This window comes from Falco naumanni, chromosome 6 (genome assembly GCF_017639655.2).
Source record: "Falco naumanni isolate bFalNau1 chromosome 6, bFalNau1.pat, whole genome shotgun sequence".
Classification (NCBI taxonomy): domain Eukaryota; kingdom Metazoa; phylum Chordata; class Aves; order Falconiformes; family Falconidae; genus Falco; species Falco naumanni.
Window position 1 is genome coordinate 12,981,858 of NC_054059.1, and position 20,286 is coordinate 13,002,143.

Consider the following 20,286-nt stretch of genomic DNA (forward strand, 5'->3'; position numbering starts at 1 on the left):
CAATGAAAGTAAACGATTTCTGCTTTGTTGAGAGAAGCATTTTCCAGCTCCAGCTAAATTACAATCTTATAGAAGTGCTATCCACAAAACACAGAGAAATTAAGAATGAAGCATAAAGAATCAGTATGAGAGAAATCATAAAGAGATAGAAGAGCACACAGAGGAGAAAGGCAATAAAATTATAAACAGACAGAATCAAGGAAAAGCTTAAAGAAAGACCTAAAAGAAATCAAATCTGGGAATCCTAAATACATATATTAATAAAGGGCAGTAAAATAGGATAATCTCTCTCCTCAGAAATTATGTGTTCCCCATATTGAAATCCTCCTGAGCACACTTTTCATTTTAGAATACTGCAGATCACTTCAAATTTCATTATTGTTCAAAATAATACCTTAGACATTCCAGACTATTTCCCCCATTTGGTATATTACAAATATTGACACTATAAAGTAAAGCAGAGAATGGAGAATATTGTAGCAATTCATACTGTGGACTGGATGGGCTAAAGAGGCACTTGCTGGCTCCTACCTCATATACTGTTCAAATGTCACCTTGCAATATTCCTATAAAATACATTTTTTGAGTATTTTTTTTAAATGAAAAAAAAGTAAAATCTCAAAATTATTTTAGGCTAGCCAAGTAGGTCTGAATTGAACCTATAGAAACTTTCAAGTACATGTTTTGGTTTAAAAAGCATGCTTATAGTAAACAAAGATATTTAACCTCTAAATAGGTTTACCTTTAGTATAGCACCCATGTCTCCCACCAGTGGCAGTGCAATCTGAAATTAAAAAAAAGCAGCTGCAAATGGAAACTCAAAATAAAATTTAGGGTTTCAAATATAGTTAAATACCATTGTCTAACCAACCTAACAATGCAATTCTCTGTTACAATTTCAATTAAGGTCCTTACGCCATGACAACAGCATAACTCCAGAAAATAGTAAATTTGACTTTAACACAATAATAATATATTGTTGGTTTTGTAGCATACCAGCAAAAACTTACCACTACTGGAATGTCTCACAGACTATTCTCACCTGATTATCTGCATTTCTTTTCCTTCTGCTTTCTCCTAGGCTTTGACTCTACTGTGAACTGTTGCATATATTGTGGAGATTCCAAAGGTAACTTCAATAAACTAGTTCAGATACTGGGAATACTCCAGCTACAGCAACATGAGCAACGTATGCAGTGTTTTGTCCTGTCTTTAAACATTAAGAATTAGTGCAAAACTCTGTGGTGCCATCACTAAATTGCTACCAATACTAAAGGAAACCCACTTAAAGCTCAATCAATAGGTTTACACTGTACTGCAGTATAACTCAGATTTCCAAGTGCTGCCATTAAGTTCATATTTAAAGACTCCCTGTAAAAACCAATTGCGCTGGTTATCATCAGCTTAGCTCACAAATGGACTCTTCAATTATCAATGCTGCTTCTTGCAATTGCTAAAGCAAAAATAGCCCTGGGCGTAATATAAAATCAGACACACTCAAAATTTGTTATTGTTTTTGTTCAGTCTGTTTCAATAATTTCCATCTTGAAGAAGTAAAATAAAATGTAAACACTTTTGTAGCATATTAGAGGAACTGTCAGTGGTAGCAATGGGTATCAAATACTAGCTCAAGAGAAGCGCTGCTGAATGTCCTTAACTATACATGTGATCAGGAGTAAACCATTTACAGGATAGCATCACCACCTTCAAAAGCATGCTGAGGAGTTTTCTTGGTTGAGACATAGCCACCTAACATAACTTAAGGACATAACTATGCAAGGTAGGAAGTCTATCCTCTGCACAAAAGTAATCTGCACATAGACAACATCACCTGTTCTTAAAAACCAGTAACAAGGCTTAAACCCAACCACCACATCCCTACAGAGCCCGACTTTTCATCCTCCTTGTGAAAACATTTTACAGATAGGCAGACTATTACCATGTCACCTGTTGGCCTTTCTGCTGGACTACACAAGTGTAATTTCCCCAGTTTTTCCTCTTTTCTAATGTTCTTATTCTAGTTGCAATATCATTTTATGGTACAGGTCCCCAGACCTTCAGTGTGAAAGGGTCCTAGCACACAGCTGCAAGGGCACACCCGGTATGAGGGCAAGCCTACTGCATTTGTGCCATACAGTTTGTCTGCTCTGTAGGTATAGCAAATTCAGCCTAACTGCACACATACTGTAGAGTCATTGCTGTGTATGCTGTCTGGGTAAGCGTATGACACATGCTGGTCTTTTGAAAATGTTAAAATGGCCTTAATTCTCTGGACTCACTCCTGCTTGATACATCGTCCTTTAAAAATGTTCTCTTCAGAAAGAAGAGTATTTCAAGAGAGCAAAGGGAAATAACTCTCCTTTTAGTAAGTTTTACCATGTAGACCTGTGTTTAACACTGGCATCAGATTTTTTACTCACATTTAGTTTACAGTGCACTGTGCCTTCTAGACTTATTCTACTTGTTAAGCACTTTATGCTCATCTATCTTGAGTTTAATCTTGTTGACTTCAGACTATCTCTGATTTTTAAGTTTTGATTATTATCTTTAAAAAGCTAGCAGTCTTTCCCAGTCTAATTGCAGAGTTTATATCTACTTATCCTAAGAAAATTACATCACTGACAAGAACAGGGCATGGGAGAGACCTCTCCTTCCAAGTTTGACCGTAATCTACTGATAGACACTAATATCCATGTTTTTTTGATAAGTATTAATGATATGGCAATTACTTCAAGATCATTTCTTGCTTGTTTACAAAAACCTCATGAGGACAGTCTCAAAATTTTATTGAAGCCAGGTGTATAACATGATTGTTTCCTTGTCTTTCCCAAGAAAGTTAACCTTCCAAAGGCAGAAATCCGATCTATTCTGCTACTGGTTCTTTACAAAATTACTTGATTGTGTGTTTCCACTTTAACATTCATATCACTGGTACTTAGAATTTTTTTTTTTAAAGTATTTAATATCTTTCTTGCAATCAAAATTTTATTCAACTGACCTATTATACTCTAGTTCCTCTTGCATTCACCTTTTACTACGTTTTCTGTTAGCATCTCCCCCTCAATGCTGCATCTCTCTTACAGACTGCTTTGGTTCACTTTGAGCAAATTACACCAGATATTCATGCTGTATCTAAAACCTCTAATTATTTTTTTCAATTAACTTATTTAGATTTCATTTTATGTATTCTTTGAAAAGCAATTTCTTTCAGTAGACAGTGAAAAGCCACTGAATTATTCAGCTTTCTCTGCACAATCTGTAATTTGATCTCCATGATTATTAAATAATAGACTTTACTGGTCTTTAAAATAATTTTATTCACAGTGCTTCTTTCTTGTTTTTATATCCATTCCTAACTGAAGCTCATTTCATATCTCAGTCTTTGTGACTCTCTGACTTGAATGCTACCTTCATACTCAATACCAGCGACAGATCTGCTCTTATGTACTGATTTAAGGCCTTTGCAGAACTACAGATACTCTTAAGTGTCTCTTAAGTACCGGACCAGTTCACTAATGCAGGAAAACCAAAGAACCAACCGATCAGAATCACTATCCTAGTCACTGCTAATCAACAGTGCATACGTGCCAGCTAGTTCCCAGGCTCTTCGGAGAAAGCTGACGATCTCCAAGATGAAATCTTTGTGTGATTTTGGGGCTAGTTTATCCCTTGATAGGCTCCTTGTTGTCAGTCCTCAGGCTTGCTGGTGGACTGCCTGCACCTCTACCATCAAGTGTTCAACCAAAAGCATGATATATTTTACTGCCTAATGCATTCCTGTGGCAGCTCTGAAGCATTTCTTGTCTCAGGCTATCAGCAGTCTGCAGGTAAGTTTGGGAAACTCTGCCTAAGATTTGCATTGCTGGACACTTAGAGATAGACCTCACTCATAAGAAATGATGCAGGTCTCTGAATCTGAGGAGTACGTGCAATGGTCAGGTATGTGAAGAATTGCTAGTTTAAGGGATGAATGGACTGACATTGCTGAGATAGTCAGTGAAAAAGTCAAATTCATGCCTTGGTAAGTAGCAGAGATTTTGCTAAAGAACATAATACAGTTCAAATGTTAGGTTTTGTAATTTTTATTTTCCTTTGTTTTGATGTCTCAAATGATTACTGATATCACTGTGTTTCCCTGTTCTTTTGAAAACTGTGCCATTGACCAAAATCTCTTGGGAAATATCAAATCCTATAAAACCCAATAGGATCACAGGTGAGTTTAACAATTTTTTTAAGCTTTGGTTTTGGTTTGCTTCTTCCAACAATCTACAGATTTTTATTTATTTTATTTATATTATTATATTTTATTTCTATCAAACAACCACTCAGGAAATTCAGTAAACTGAATTGCTGTCAATAAAAGCCTCTGTAAGCATTTGTTTCTAAAGAGAAATTTGCCTTCTTAAAGTTCTGAGGTTGGGACGTAATAGTGATAAACAAAATTAATCAATTGGATTTCTAGTCTTGCTAGGTTATCTCACTTCCTTTAAATTTAAAATATTTGCACCAAAGCAAATGCACAAGCTTTCTATGTATACATACAGGATCACCTGGAGGACCTGGCAGTCCTGGCTTTCCATCTCTTCCTGGAGTGCCCTAGAGACAAATGTAAAATGTCATGGCCTGAAATCACTGGCAAGAGACACATTACTTTTTGCTGTGTATATAGACAACTGTCACTTACATTAATACCAGGGGTACCTGGTGTTCCTGGTAATCCTGGGGGTCCCCTAGGGCCCTAAGAGCAGGCAAGGTCATTTAGGATATTAGAATATTTTTCATTTACTGCAAACATCTTAAACTAAATTAATGTTTTCTATATTAAAGAGAAAACTTATATCCTACCTGCACACCTGCTGATCCTGTTGGACCCATGGGACCCTGCAAGAAAACTCCAAATAATCAGTAGTTACACTTTTTGGGATAAGGGTGATGAACTTCATAAAGATAATACTGCATGTAGTATATTGGTGCAGTTCGCATTGCAAGAAAGACTTGCTCTAAGGTTTGGCTTTAAATACAAATCTAATTTTGGCAAAATTAGAGAATTCAAGATTTTGCAGAGGCCCATTTTCAAGGGCAAATAATACCAAAGAATAATGAGCTGTGGTGAAACTTGCTATTTAGCTAAAATATTCCTAAGAAAAGCTGATATGCAGCTGAATAAAACCAAAATAGATTATTTATATATAAATGGCTAATTTTTGAAATTCAGGTTTGAAAACATTTTAACTGAATTAATTATTTGCCAGGATTATTATTTCAGATTAAGACCTCAGTATGAATCTCTAGTCACCTTTCTCAAACATTTTCTTTCTGTACCTGAGTCCTGTCAACAAACTGAAATGTATCAGCTGATTATATTCGTTTGGACTGCAGAGAGATTGCCCTACTCACCAGAGTAGAACTCACGTAATAACGCGTACCACCTATCATCTACACCATCAATATCATTGATTTTTTTACTGAATACTCTGAAGTCACTGCAGATGGCTTTATTTAAAGGCAATAGAAAGAACGAACCCTGGGAAACAAGCTGAATAACTGACAGTTATTGCTATACAAGTTACTTAGTATGAATGCTCTAGATAAACTGCATCAGCTTGCTTCACGTTCGAATTTAAACTGCACAGAAATGGGTGAAGCAAGCTGTGCAAAATCAGGACTTTCCTGTTTGCTGGCATAGTACCTGGCGCTGTAAGGTTCTCGTCTATAAGCAGTAGATCTAAGCTTGTAATCAGCAGTCATCAGAAATGCAAAAGCTAGGAGCTGATGCAAAGCCTTCCACATCTCTTCCAGGCGTCTCTGCCTTTGACAGTGCCAGCACGGATCTCAAAATGCCATCTCTACGTAATGTCGAGTATACCTCTTCTCTTGTATCACTACTCGGGCTGGATTTTGCCAACAGCTGCAAATAGTTGCTGCTTAGAAACAGCCACAGAAGATGCCTCAACACCATCGCTAGGAGGAAGCTCATCTGTAATGTAGCTATTGATTCCTTCAGTTCCCCAAGGCTTCCCACTGCCCGCTTAGCACTAGATCTTTCTGGGTCTGGATAAAGGGAAAGGTGCTGAGTTGGGAATCCAGTCAGGAGAGAGTTCATGGCGTGGCTTTTTACTATGCTTTGTTTACTTGTTGCAGTGTCTCAGCGATGCGCAGTTAGAAGTTCAGATTCTGGGCATTGGTATACTTACTGGTGATCCCTGAATGCCTATTCCAGGGGGCCCCATCTCCCCAGGTGCGCCTTGTACACCAGGTAGCCCTCTTTCTCCCTGAGAAGGGTACAAGGCTTTTGGTTACAACAGGTCTGAAAATGTAAACTAGCACATTATCCCTTTTTTTCAGAAACAAAAGTAATATATTTTTTATACCTTTGGTCCCCGTGGACCTGGGTTTCCAGGAATACCAGTGGGACCCTAAAAAAAAAAAACAAAACAAAAACAAACCAAAAACAAAGAAACAAAAAACCAGGAAAAAACCCAAATTAAGTTTTGAAATCAAAGAGACTAGCTGAATTTTATTGCTAAAATCAGTCAGCGTTTATAAATAAACTACGATAGATTTACATGTGCCTTCCCTGTTAATACCACTGTCATTAGGAGCATGTGTGAGCCTTGCACTATTTCTAGACTATATTTTAGTGCACTTACGACACCAGTATAACATATATTTCAATTTTGAAATAACATAAAAAAATGCCCAACTTGTTCTCATTTCTTTCATTGCACAATGACAATTCTTTAACAGTTGTCCCTACAAGAAATAAAGTAATAAAAGCCTTTTCAGATTATGGACTTACTGGTGTTCCAGGCAGACTTGGTCCAGGAGGCCCCACATCACCCTTTGGACCTGGATGTCCAGGTGGTCCCATAATCCCACCAGGGTCCCCCTATAAAATAAATCTGAATCACTAATTGAAATGTCAGAATTTTTGCTTATGAAAAAAAATCTAATTATTATCAAGGTTATTCTAGAATGTGCCAGTACTTTGAGAAGAAATAGAGAAGATACTCCCCCCCCCCAGTATTTTCCTTTAAAAAAGTTGCAGAAGAGGAGGGCGTGTGGACATAACCACTAATAACCACTAGCATTCTCTCAGTTTTCCATGCTTGCAGTGCATCTGATCTACACTTCTTTGTACCCAGGCCCCTAATATGCAGGCTGTCATTAAGCCCTGCTAACTAAATCATAGTAGCAGCTTCAAACTCACTCTCTCCAGCTATCTATCCCTAGTGCTAAAACCCTGGTCTTCACTGTATTCCTGTTTACACTTCTATTTCTTACTTCAGTGCATTCAGCGTCTCTTGCTCTGCATCTCTACAACTCCTCCTGCTTACACAGGTGGATTTGTGCCTTTTATTATGCTGTTCTCTTGTCTTTTTCATGCTCCTGCATCATTCTCTGTGATTCTTCTGAATCCACCACTTCCTATTTTGTAAGATGAGTACATTTTTGTCATTGTTCCATAGTAATTTTCTTCTCCTATCTTTTCGTCAGCCTGCTTCTTCAAATTATTAATGGATTTTACTAGTTTCCCTTGTACCCCACAATGTATTAATACCATAACATTACATAGCTCACAATATGCCTGTATGTCCTCTTTTCTCCCCTTCTCTATATTCAACATATACACACATACCATTTTTAACTCTTGCTGATGTAGCTGAATTTTAACTAATGCAAAACACAAAGCCATAAAGAGATCCCAGCCTTGGCTCACATCTGAAGACAGTATAGCTGCCCCAGTGCCAAGATGAGTACGTCTGACTGACGTGGGATTTTACACCTTAGTCTGGTTAAGACACTACACTGAAGAGGCTGTTCTGTGGTCAGGACCTGAACTGATATTTCTACACTGCACATCCTCAATGTAAGACCCCAGTCCAGCCTCCTTAAAATACTATTTAAATTAGGAATCTAAAGATCAACTGGATTCCCAAATTGGCCTGCAGCATCTCCAAGGAGCACAAAGCAGGTTGCTGCTTGTACATTTTAAAATCAATTCATAAAGCAGCCACTCAGATGCACTACAAAAAGATGGAAGGTTACTTCAGAGACGACAGTCTCATATGCTCTAACATATCAAACGTAATTAAAACCACTTAAAACATACCTTCTCTCCTTTAACTCCCGGGTTTCCTGGTACCCCGTGCTCTCCTGGTAATCCCTGTAATCAATAAAAATTAAACTGTACATTTTTATACCTATTCCCTGAAAGATCATCTAAAGTTACAATTGAAAATGAGTTTTCACTGGATTATTTACTGTGTATTAGTATTGACCTGAAACGTTGAAGATTATGAGTTAATGAATGCTTCTTTGATCAAATACACAAATCATTTTTCTTTAAGTTGAAATGTAATAATGACAATTATTTTCTGGACCCTAACAGGGAAGAATGGCAGAGACTGACAGGTTTATTTCTTCAATTTCAAAATAATTCCAAGTCTTGAAAATCAAACATTTTTTTCAAGGAAGTTGTTAGCAGGTACAAAGTTGGGTTTTAAGTAAGTGTCTCATCTTTTTTGCCTATGAAGGGCTGCATGTTTTCCTACACTACTTAATTACTCAAATTTGTATCTTAAAAGGTTCAATGAATTACTACTCCTGCACATTACTTAATCCACTGAATTTCTTTAAAATGTTTTAGTTATTTAATGGACAGTCAAATATTTCAAGCAAAATAAATATATTCCATCCTTTCTTTTGTCTAAACCTTCTCTTTCACATTTTGGTTTCACTTCAGTACTTTCGCTTGACTTTTTCGTGAAGGATTTGACATAAATGCAGAGAAATGAAACAGATGAAAATCCAAACAGAAACTATTTAAATTATAGTGATAGTTAAATTGTGTTCTTTTACTACACTGTAACAAATTCAGAAAACTTTTTCCATAACCCTTCAATGCTATTCAACCAACAACTCTATCAAGCATTTTATTAATACCTGTAATTTCCACATAAAATCTAAGTACAATACTTCAAATGGAATGGAAAACAAACTTTCTAAGAAAACGACAAAGAAACAGATATTGTTTGTATCTTTCTTCGCAGTGTAAAACACAGTTCTGTGAACACTGATGTATGAAGGATGAGAACATTTTCATGGCAGCAGTGAAGGTTCAACAGTGACGGTTAATACACTTCTTTTGGGTACCCTCACCCCTCGGCTCTTACCATCTAAACAGTCTACGTGCAGAAGCACAGCAGGTGATCGATCAGCCTCCACACTGGTGAGTCTGTCTCATGTCTCTTTATTAATGGGAGAGCCTGGGATGTGTCACTTTTAATTAGTCCAGGTGCTATCAAAATTTAAAAGCAGCCCTTACTGTTGCATCTAACGAGTAGTAGGCTTCTGCTTGAGAGTTCACCAGTTCAGGTTTTGACATTCTTACATGGACAAACACGTATTATCTGCCACTTGTCAGTGTTCACAAATCAAGCTATTTTTCACCTATGGCAACTATATAATGGCTTTAGGTACTTTATGACTGTCAGTAAGCCTCTGCACAATTAAATTGGCATATCAATCAACAATCATAAGAATAATCTCTCATTCTACTTTCTGTAGAAGTACTTTGGTAATTTAATCTATTGGACAGTAATTAAAAAAGGAGTTTTCTATTAAATTCTTTCCAACCAATACTTCTACTCTGCCTAAAGATTTTAATATTGTCTCTAGTTTTAAGAGAATTATGTCTTGCTCTGAATATGAGTTTTACTCATGAATCTGACCTAATTTTAAAATAATACATTTTTTTATTATTATTCTGTTCACCTTATTAATCTTTACCCTTTTACAGGCAGGGAAACAATTCAGAATAATACAAAACTATAGATGGAAATAAGGAAAGCCATGTGTTTAAATCCTTGGGGTACTCTTAATTCCCCTGTTTCTTCTCATTTTGCTTCACACACACTGTGCTTTCCAGCTCACGATGTAACATTACTAAAACTTTGCTAGATTTTTTTAATTTTCACCTAGTCCTGTGAGGTAAGAATAATTTTTGTAGAGCTAATTATATGTGCATCAGACAAATTAGTATTATTTTTACTTCTTCAGATGGCAACACAAAGACAAAAAGAACACAAGCAAATGGCAGAACTCTAACCCGAGACATCCCATACTATTGTGCTTCAACCCAATTGCTATAGTAGCAGCCACAAAAAGAGCGCTATGGTAACTTCTGTGGTACTGCTTCACTGGCTAATTGTTCGCACACCACGCTTCTACAGCTTGGTGAAACTGCACAATACATACAACTTCTCCTGGCAGTCCCCTGGGTCCAACAGGTCCCGGAGGTCCTTGCAGTCCCTGTGAAATAATACATGCACAGTCAATATACCTGTTGTAATTGGGTGCAAACTGTTGAAAGATTAAAACATGTGGCATTAAGAATTATCTTCTACATGGAGCAAGAAGTACAAAGTTTGCTCATTCTCCCTGAATCTAATGTTTAGTCCAATAAATCTTTGGGACTGATATGTACAAAATTCAAAGTTTGCATACAAAGCAAATACAAGTAAATACAAAGGCACTACCTAAAGGGAAAGACAAAACAAAAGGAGTAAATCAAGATTTTCTCCCTCAAGGGTCAGAGCTAGAAGTGATTTTTCAACTATGTGATAGGTGTTCCTTCTCTTTTTTGAATAGATCTCATCAGAAGGACTCCAGAGCACTGAAAGAAAAGGGGATTGAGATGTACAGATAAAAGGACGACTTAGTGCAAACCCTAATGATGGTTTGGATCTCTGTGAGCCTCTTCAGGAAGGCATACAGTGTGAAGGTGATCTAGATTTCCACTGCAGTAACAGCAATTATTTCAGTAGCTCCTCCTACCAAGGAAAGACATTAGCCTCCAAAGAGCAGGGTAAGGAGTTAGAGTGGAGGTTCAGTTTTAAGATTGCAGTTTTGTGGACCCTATAGCTGTGTCTATTTCCCCTGGGACTTCTTTTGATGATCTAAGGAACCTGAGTACTATTGTATCCAACACGAATAGTGTTGGGTAGAGGTTACATTTTCACAGTTTCCAATTTAACCTTTATTTGATACAATTCAAGGCATCATGAGAGATTCTCAAGAACATTTGTGCTTCATTTATTTTCTTCAAAGCAAAGCAATGACTACTTTGACATTACCTGCAGCCTCAAAAGATTAAACATAGGAACTGCTAATGTACTGGCAGTGGTTCCTCCTTGCCTCACTGATGGATAAAGAGAATACACCCAACTACTGGTGGATTTGAAATTACAAAGCGGGTGCTCATATTCTTGAGTAGTCAAATAACATTTGAGATCTGCATAAATATTCCTTGTGGAGTGATGCTGAGACCAGCAAGAATTTTACGAACAGCAGAACACCCATGATCAATGCACAAACTTTCGATGTAAACAATTTGCATTCTCTGCCCTTTAGTACTAACTAAAGAGCTGCTGGCATTCACAGTCCTCTTATATAACAGCACGGAATGTAATGGTTGTTAAGTACCACAAAAATAACTAACCTACCTTTGATCCTGGATTTCCAATAAGACCAGGTGGTCCAGGGTCTCCTGTTTCACCCTAATGATATTGTTTGAGAAAAGAAAAAATCCAAACTTACTGTTATGTCTCCCAGTATCAGCTATGTACACAGTGTGTACAAGTCAAAAAATACCTTATCTCCTTTTGATCCCTCCATTCCAGGTTCTCCCTGAAAATAGCAAGTACAACCATAAGAAGTTAGAACTTGAACTATGACCAACTAAGAGTTTAATTTTCTACCTTGAAATATTATAATACAGTTTGCAAACTTGAAAAAAATATTGAGAAAGCATTAAAGAATTTCTGATGCCTTGTACAAACTCTGAATGGCATTCGTCTTTCAAACTTGTTCTGTTTGCAGGTTTTCCTAGTGTTTTAAGGAAAAAATGTTTGAAACTCCACATTTGCTTACGAGCTTCTCCAGTCTAAAGCCTGTTCTTCAGCACTAAATGTCAACTGGTGACATATTGATGTCCAAAACCACACATTATTACAGTATGTCTTATTTTGGCTATTATAATATGTTAATCACAAGTAGCTGAGCAACCTTCAGTTTTGTATTAAACAGCATAAATAGCATTTGTCAAATGTCATAAGAGAGGACAATAGTTAATTAAAAATAAGCAACAGATGTAAACAGACTCTTACAGAACAAGTGTTCTGAAAATATCCCCTCAAAACCCCCAAAACTATGCACACGTGAAATGTCTATAAGAAAACTGCCTGATGTTAAAAGCTGCACTGGAAACTGGTAAAATGATTAAAATAATATAGTATAACCCACATATAATTTTGTGAAACAATTGAAAGAACCTTCAGGGAACAAAACCCCCATGTACTTTGAACTCAGTTCACGGACTGTATCAACTACAGAAATGCTGAGGAACATCTCTGTTCTTTATTTATAACCTGTATGAACCTGATGCAGGTGTAAGACTATAACAACATATATGCTATCACACATAATCACTGAATCTAATGGAAGTGTACAAAGAAAAGAATTACAGGATGAGTACAGTATGGAAATCATATCAAATCACATCATGAGTTCAAAACACAGCTATACTTACTGGATCTCCTTTTTCCCCTTTTTCAGAAGGCTCTCCCTATAGAAACATAGGGAAGAGGTTAACACAGATTTACTTCAAATAGTAAATGGTACATACATCTGGTTTTGGTGAAAAGTGCGTGAAAAAAAAAATTAAACCTACATAAAATGTAAGTATATGGACTACAAAAGGGATGTACAAAATCATCCTTACTTGAGGGATAATTTTGGTTTAATGACAAGACCATGACACGCACAGTCCTTTCAAGCAGAAGCACAGGGGAGGTTCAGGATCATGAACTAAAAGGAGTGATGCTGTGTACAAATCTGGCAAACTCTCAAACACATGTGCTTTATAATACACAAAATCATGAATCTGTCATATCTACAGGGTAAGAAAAGTTTCTGCCTGCATGAAAACTGTTTATACAAAGAAACCAACTGGAAGCCTAACAGCTGAATAGCAAAATGCCTGTTATTCAGTGGATGAAGAACTGGGTACATCACACGTTCCTAGAAAAATACAATACACACCTATTCCCCAGTAACACCTCCCACCGAGTCTCTCTGGAAATCTGAAGCTTAATCTAAAAGGTATTAACTTAGGAAGTGTATGTATAAATTTTAAAAATTTAAAGACTCCTGTTTTTTCATTATAGACATTGAAGATCACATTTGTAACTTGAAAAAGTATGAATGGTGTTTAATTTGTGAGGCAATCACTGGTCACAAACTTTTAAACTGATATTCAGTAAAAGTCTGAATGTGTTTAAAGTTAAGGACTTTAACTTTCCTTTTCTAAGGTAAATTTACGTGCATACTCTCTCAAGGAGGGGCTTGAATAAGTTAAGGACATTCAGAGGCTACAGTTTTTCCTATTCCCAAATGTATTTTTCTTGATTCTGAGTGTATTTTCCAGGATTTGATTCATAATCAGTATATTCAGCCACCTTCTAGTATCACACAAGTAAGAAAATAATTTACCTTTTCTCCTTTTGAGCCAGTTATTCCCAGTTCTCCTTTTTGACCCTTTTGATAAAATAAATTATATTTAAAACCTTTTATATTACAACAAATGCAAATTAATTTAAATTATTGCTTTCTACAGGAGATCTGCAGGCTTATCAATAAGAAATATTGTCAATCTCGTCACACATCCAGAGCACTTGACCCTCTTCTTCAAAGTTTGAAAGATATCCAGTTGTTAAAAATTCATTCCGCTGTTTAAACAGGACAGATGCTTATAAACAATATACTGTCATATGGTGTGGATTCAGAATTTGACCTCCATGTCATTTTTAGAGGCTGACTATAGGTATATTTCATATAGCAAGTCCTATTGTTACAGAGAAATTGATCTAAATAGTCATGATTCACTATTAAAAATATTTTCAGAATTTCCACATTTTTTAGAGTATTTTCCCCCCAACCAGCAGGCCAATTCATTTGACTTCTCTTCAGACAGCATTAAAGAAACCACACATAACTCTTTTGGCATTTTCCCTTTCTGGTTATCATGTATTACAGGAGAAAGGCTCATGTGCTGCACCTGCAGGATAGTATGATGAGCTGGATATTGGACTACACAGATCAGAGTCAGTCATACCTAAATCTGTATTCCTTCAAAGACCGTTGTGACAAATCAAATAAAAGGTATTGTGTTAAGGGTGGCAGAGTCAGGTTAGATTGGCATTTTGAAATTTCTCCAAATTAATCCAAAATGCTTACAGTGTCTCCCTTCTGGCCTTTAGGTCCAGGGGTCCCAAGTAATTCCAGTAGTCTTGTATCACTCTAGGAGGAAATATCACCACAAAGATCAGAGAACAGAACGTCACTATTTATTTACAGTAACGATTTATTTATCATAACAATTTAATGTATTTTACCAGTATGTAAACTCGGAAGTCCTAATTTACTACTGGAAAGGGATACTAAATGGCTATGCAGCACATCTAAGTAATGTACTGAAGCAATACCTCCTTTATCATGCATTCATAGTCCAGTCAGACTAGGAGAAGATTAACAAAAGCATAAAAAGGAAATGTCTATGCTGAATATTGCTATGCAAATTTGTGGGTTTTTTCCTTAACTCAATGCAAAGAACACATTTTTATGCTCATTATTACAGTACAATTCTCAAGTATGTCAGAAAAGAAAAATAAAAAACACTTCTGTGACAAAAATACTTTTTACTTTCGAGCAGCGTGAAAAATAAATTAGAACTAATTTAAGTCTAGTACCGTAGTGAGAAGGAGAGGACATGAATGTCATCAACAGGCTCCTCATACTGCTTCTCAAAGAAAACAGATTTAGGGACCAAGGGTTCAGGTTGTACACTTTCTCAGGTATTATTGCACTGCATCTATTTACTCTTCTGTACAAGTTAAAGACACAATGAAACACGAAGCAAACTGTTTCCTTTTCACAAAGCCAGGCTCAGACTACCTAAGGGGAACATGTTTTCTTTTAACAAAGGAAAAAGCAACAAAACCAATGACCCTGAAAAATGAGCTTGAGTCTGGACCTAAGGGGTCCAAATCCTAGAACACCTGCCACTGGGTAGAATGAGAAACCTGAGCAAGCCAGCTCCCCTTGCCACGTTCCAGTTTCCATATCTCTAAAACGGGAAAACATTGTGACGAATAAAAGTGCCATTTACATGCCATTAATCTTTGAAAAAGTTGATAACTGATTATAACCTGAATAAAACTCATAATTATTTTAGAAATGTTAAGGTCCTCCAGGATCTTCTTCAGTGTTTAGGGTTTGTAAAACCGTTACTACCCTAATTATTAAAATTATTAAAATAGGCTCCAGAGCAAGAGGTAGATACTCAAAGAAGGGAACCTGAGTATTGCTGAAGGAGTTGACTACTGCTTGACTGAATCCAGGTGCCTGCTATTATAACCATACTCTAAGTAATGATTTATTGTGAGTCATGCATTTCTTTCACATACATGGAGAGGAAAAAAAAGGGTATTAGACCAAATAATTACTTTTATGCTCTTTGCATATTTATAGGTCATTTGCTCTTTACAAAAAGTGTAAGTAAAATATGCCGAAGAAAAAGACCTTAGAAAAGTAATAATGAATTATTCAAGAATAATCTCTAATTATTATGAATTATGATTTTGAAACATTTCCTGAGCAGATTGTGATGTAGTTTCAATTGCTTTGTGTTGTGGCTTCATTTTTATTTTTACATGTTGGAGAACATTTTAGATTAAACCGATCTATATGCCCTTTCCACATACGTTTAGAAGCAGGTTTGACTGAGGTGAACTTATATATATCTATGTATGGAAAACTGGTAAGTAAAAAAGATGACAAGCAGAGGCCTTGAAAGCCCAGGGGAAGGATGGTAACAGTGACCTGAGAGTGTATAAAAACAAATCATGAGACATCATTTACCAGTCGCTGAAGGAACTTAACATACAAAGCAGGGCAGAGCCAGTTTCTCAGCATAACAAAGAGAAAAAAATGCATGTATTGAATACATGCAAAGCATCTCATTTATGCTCAAAGTGCAAAAGACGTAACAAGGAGCAGTATAAAAATAGTCACACGCCTTCCAAAAACAGGCACAAAGGAAGAACAACGAGGGAAGAAATGCTCCAGCACTGTCTCCTGCCCTATTAAGGATCAATACTACTATTTGTCCTCAGCAGGTTCCCCTCACCTTCATTAAAGACAGACTGCTGATCTTGGTTTGCCATCAAGCACAATTTGCTGCTGCAGTCAGCAATTGTATTTACAGTGCTCTCTTCCATTGTATGCATGGATCAAGTAAATTATGCTTTTAAAGACTTGCACTCCAGCCTCCTTACAGGATAAGGTGATTGATACTGAGCCAGAAAAAGCTTGGTTGCAACAAATTATTTAAATACATTGTGCAAGTACAACTACTTATTGATACCACGCAGAAATCAGAAGAATCACAAATAATCTGTTAAGAAACAGAAAATATAGAGGAAAACACATTATTAGTTATGATGGGTCTTAAGATCTTTCTCACTGATGCCCACATTTCTTGGTAGCAGTTTCTCATGATTCCTAGAAACAGCAATGCAAAAAAGCCATGCTAATATCCTCAGAAGAAAAAGATATTGAAGTCTCTATAGCAACAAAAATGTGGTCACCATTTAAAAACTTTAAAAAAACCAAATGAAAGAAGACCTTGAGAACAAGCATAAAATGGTGGGAGATGACAATACTGTTTCCTGTGGTTTAAGGAATCTCAAAACCCTCTTTTTTTTATCACTGAAATATCATCTTAAAAATGCAAATAATTGAGGTACATTACAAATTATACACTGGAACGTGAAAGACTGCTTGATACCTCCAAGGTGCAGTGAACAAAATCAGCACTCATCAGACTATGTAATGGGGGGTGGGTGGGGGTGGGGCGAGAAAATTACTGGTGCATACATCTGCCTACATAAATAATCAATGGCAAAGCACACAAGCTGTTCTTGTCTTTGATGACTTCCGATGTCTTTGTCTTGTCCTTGATGGGAATATCAATTCTTGTCTTAAAATGTATGGAAACTCATGTTTCCTGTAGCAGTTGGAGACTTAAATTGACTCTAGGAAGATCTGAACACATAGTTACCGAAAGCTTGCATATTTAAAACCTGCTACTTGAATCAGAAAGTCATCTCCTCACTCATCTGAAACCAGAGCATTTCCTTGTTGAACAGTTAATTGATCATTACAGAGTCGTTAAAACCTTCAAACCAGACTGGTGAAGGAAGAAGACAATTGATAAGCTGTATAGGATTTAAAAGATGATTAATTTATAGACATGGAGCAGCTGGTCTACGTTTTTCCCCAAATACTGTTAATTAGGAAATATAAGAAACCTTAGGAATTCTTAGAGCCTCACAATGATAAAAAACATGATTTTTGGAGACAGGTGCTTCTCAGTTCCTGAAGATCACGACTGTTTGCATTTCCTTCTGCAGAATTAACTTTAAAGGGACCATCAGGGTAAAAGAGATTAATAGTCTGGAGGTGGGGAATGAGTTACAATAAATATGGTAGTGATAGAGGAAACAGGGCTGGTATCAACGCAAGCTGTCTTTGGCAGGAAAAAGAAACTGGGAAGAAAATGAAAGGTATAAAATCCAAGTATAGAAAACTTCAATACATACATATGAAATGGCAAACCAAAACTAGAAACTAAGTCTCCAGGTATGAAAATGTCTTCATCCAGGACAGCATATAAAAAATTGCCTTAATTCCTGATGCATGTTCTAAGGTGATATATTGATTTGGAATGGATTAAAAATCAGAGAAATCACTTCAGTGATAAAAGCAACTGGAAAGATACATTTGACATGAGTTTTGCTTCAGAATCACTGTTCAAAAAATTATTTTAGTACCCACCTGGATACATGATATAAGAAAAATATCCTAAATTCACCTGCTCTTTATAGTTACGCATTTTAATATTGAATGAAATGGATGTCTTCCAGGTTTGACTTGCATCACGTGAAGTGTGATACACACAGTAACCTTTATATTAAGCAAATATTTCTGTAATGGTGCTTCATCAGTCTTTGAATGAAATAAGATTTTCTAGTCAGGTAAGTTACATACTCGCTTTGCTATCAATTAGGAAAACTTGTGTGATCTTTGAATTACAATCCCTTACAATGACAGACGCTGCCACCGCTTAAATGATTTGAAAAATCTGTGGTAAGAATTTTAAAGCTCCATCACATGGAATGTCCTATGCAATTTTAACTCTTTTCTATATAGCGCTTGTAGCTGCAAGAGGTTCTAAAATTAAGACAAGATTTTTATTAGTTTATACTACAAACATCAGGGCAATTCTCATGGATTGCCAGCAGATCTTTTACAATTCTGCCCTCTCGTCTTTCTAGTCTACTCTTGGGATCATAACAGAATAGCTCAAGAAAGAAGAAATGGCAAGTATGTTTTAGAGCAATTAGGTTTACAAATGGGGACCTGGTGCTTTACGCTAACAGCTAGGTGGTCCACCCACCTCTTTTTTGAGTTATACCAGGCAAAATACATGTGAATAGAGGATGGATGGGAGGTAAGGCACACAGCAGCGGGATAGGTGACACAGTAGGTATGTGACTGGAGTGTGGACTGAGCCTGCGCAGGATGCAGAAAGGGGACAGGGAAGGATCTACCTTTTGAATTAGCTTGGAATGTGGTTCACAGGGATCGAAGCTGTGGTCATTTCTACTTTAGATACTTTTAAAGCATAAACACACACGACCTACATCAAATCTCCGTACCTCATTATAGTACTTGTTCAATGAATCCAGAATTCCTTTTAGTCCAGAAGGACCCTATATGGAAAACATGCATCAGAAGGTCATTTTAAGTTAACTAATATTATGTTTACATACCTATATTCAAAGAGCAGCGGTCATGTAAAAGGGTTAGATTTTATTTGATTATACAGTAAATCATTTTCTGTAAGTTCATTATACATTTATCAGGCACAGAGGAGAAGGAGAGTCAGTTTCTAAATCCCAGAATTTTGAAAGCTGGCAACCTTTTGGAGTGAATCAGTCTGTCAGAGAAGGCAGGGGTGACATCCATATCAATTTGGCTACCAATCCCTTCTGGTATGAGCAGCACCTTTTCTCTGCAGCATTTTAAAACTCTTCCCAATAACACAAAGCACAATTTTTGATGTAGAAGCAGCTCCTAGTGTGAGTAAACAGCTAGATTTTTAACTTTGAGTACAGAAAATGAGGAATGCCAGAGTTCTCCAAAAGACCAACTTCCTAGTTTTATCAGCATTGCAAGTTTATACTTAAGTACACACCTTTCATCAAGAATTTCAACAACAGAGAAGGAACTCCCTACACAAATGCAAGTTTCGGATGGATAGATTAAAAACCATGTGCTTGGGAAAAAGAAAACATTTTTAGACATAGTCTGCCCTAAACCAGGCCCTCAATGAGATTTTTAAGTGCTGTAAATCAGGGTAGAACACAAAAAATTTGTTCAATATCTTATGAACTAAAACTCAGTTAAATATTACAAATTACCAGAGTATCCCTCTTTAAGCTGAAATTTTCGTATCATGCAATATTACTATATACTCAATTAAGTCACTTGGTCTGAATGACCTGCATTTAACAAAGACAGAGCACAAAGGCAATTCTCCTCCTCTGTGGCTTTTTATATTTACAGACAATTTATCCTCTGCAGCTTCTGTGTTAGTGGGGAAAATGTAGCTGGCATACATGCACCCTGAAGATTGCTTTCGGAAATTGAATTCTATTCAGTTTTGAAAAGGGTTGTTCCTCAAAAAAAATGGAGGTTGTTTATCAGTCAGAGATGTTCTGTCAGAGATTAGTCAGCATTTTTATTGCACATTTTAATTTTGTATCAGGTCTTTATTAATTGTTTTATGTGCACTGTTATTATACATACATCACACTTACGACAGAAATATTCTGCACTGTAACAAGAAAACAGCTTTATACTCTTTCAGAATAAGAATATATTGAAAATTTCTACCATTTTCATGCTAAAGGACCTGTAAAACTAATACAGGAAGTCACAGATCAAAATCACTTCTCACCCAAGTTACCAATTAGTCAAGATGAAAATACTGTTGTTTTCAATTGATTAAGACTTTTGTACCAGAACTGCTGTCAAATTCGCAGCAGTACAGCAGCAAGACTCCAAAGTATTGCTAGAAAAACTGAAAAACCTTCTATC

At 36.5% G+C, this 20,286-nt stretch overlaps 1 protein-coding gene across 3 annotated transcripts in view; it reads right to left on the reverse strand.

The window, feature by feature from the left end:
- The window catches only part of COL19A1 (collagen type XIX alpha 1 chain), a 204,881-nt gene that overhangs the window by 44,266 nt on the left and 140,329 nt on the right, over positions 1-20,286 (reverse strand). For all 3 annotated transcript variants that reach the window (XM_040598686.1, XM_040598687.1, XM_040598688.1), the window contains 15 exons: positions 18,843-18,896; positions 14,299-14,361; positions 13,555-13,599; positions 12,593-12,628; positions 11,656-11,691; positions 11,508-11,561; positions 10,261-10,314; positions 8,114-8,167; positions 6,800-6,889; positions 6,372-6,416; positions 6,195-6,272; positions 4,846-4,881; positions 4,685-4,738; positions 4,543-4,596; positions 743-784 (listed from right to left, as the gene is read on the reverse strand). In XM_040598686.1, coding sequence (XP_040454620.1) covers positions 743-784; positions 4,543-4,596; positions 4,685-4,738; positions 4,846-4,881; positions 6,195-6,272; positions 6,372-6,416; positions 6,800-6,889; positions 8,114-8,167; positions 10,261-10,314; positions 11,508-11,561; positions 11,656-11,691; positions 12,593-12,628; positions 13,555-13,599; positions 14,299-14,361; positions 18,843-18,896 — 795 coding nt within the window. The remainder of the gene's footprint in view (positions 1-742; positions 785-4,542; positions 4,597-4,684; positions 4,739-4,845; positions 4,882-6,194; positions 6,273-6,371; positions 6,417-6,799; positions 6,890-8,113; positions 8,168-10,260; positions 10,315-11,507; positions 11,562-11,655; positions 11,692-12,592; positions 12,629-13,554; positions 13,600-14,298; positions 14,362-18,842; positions 18,897-20,286) is intronic.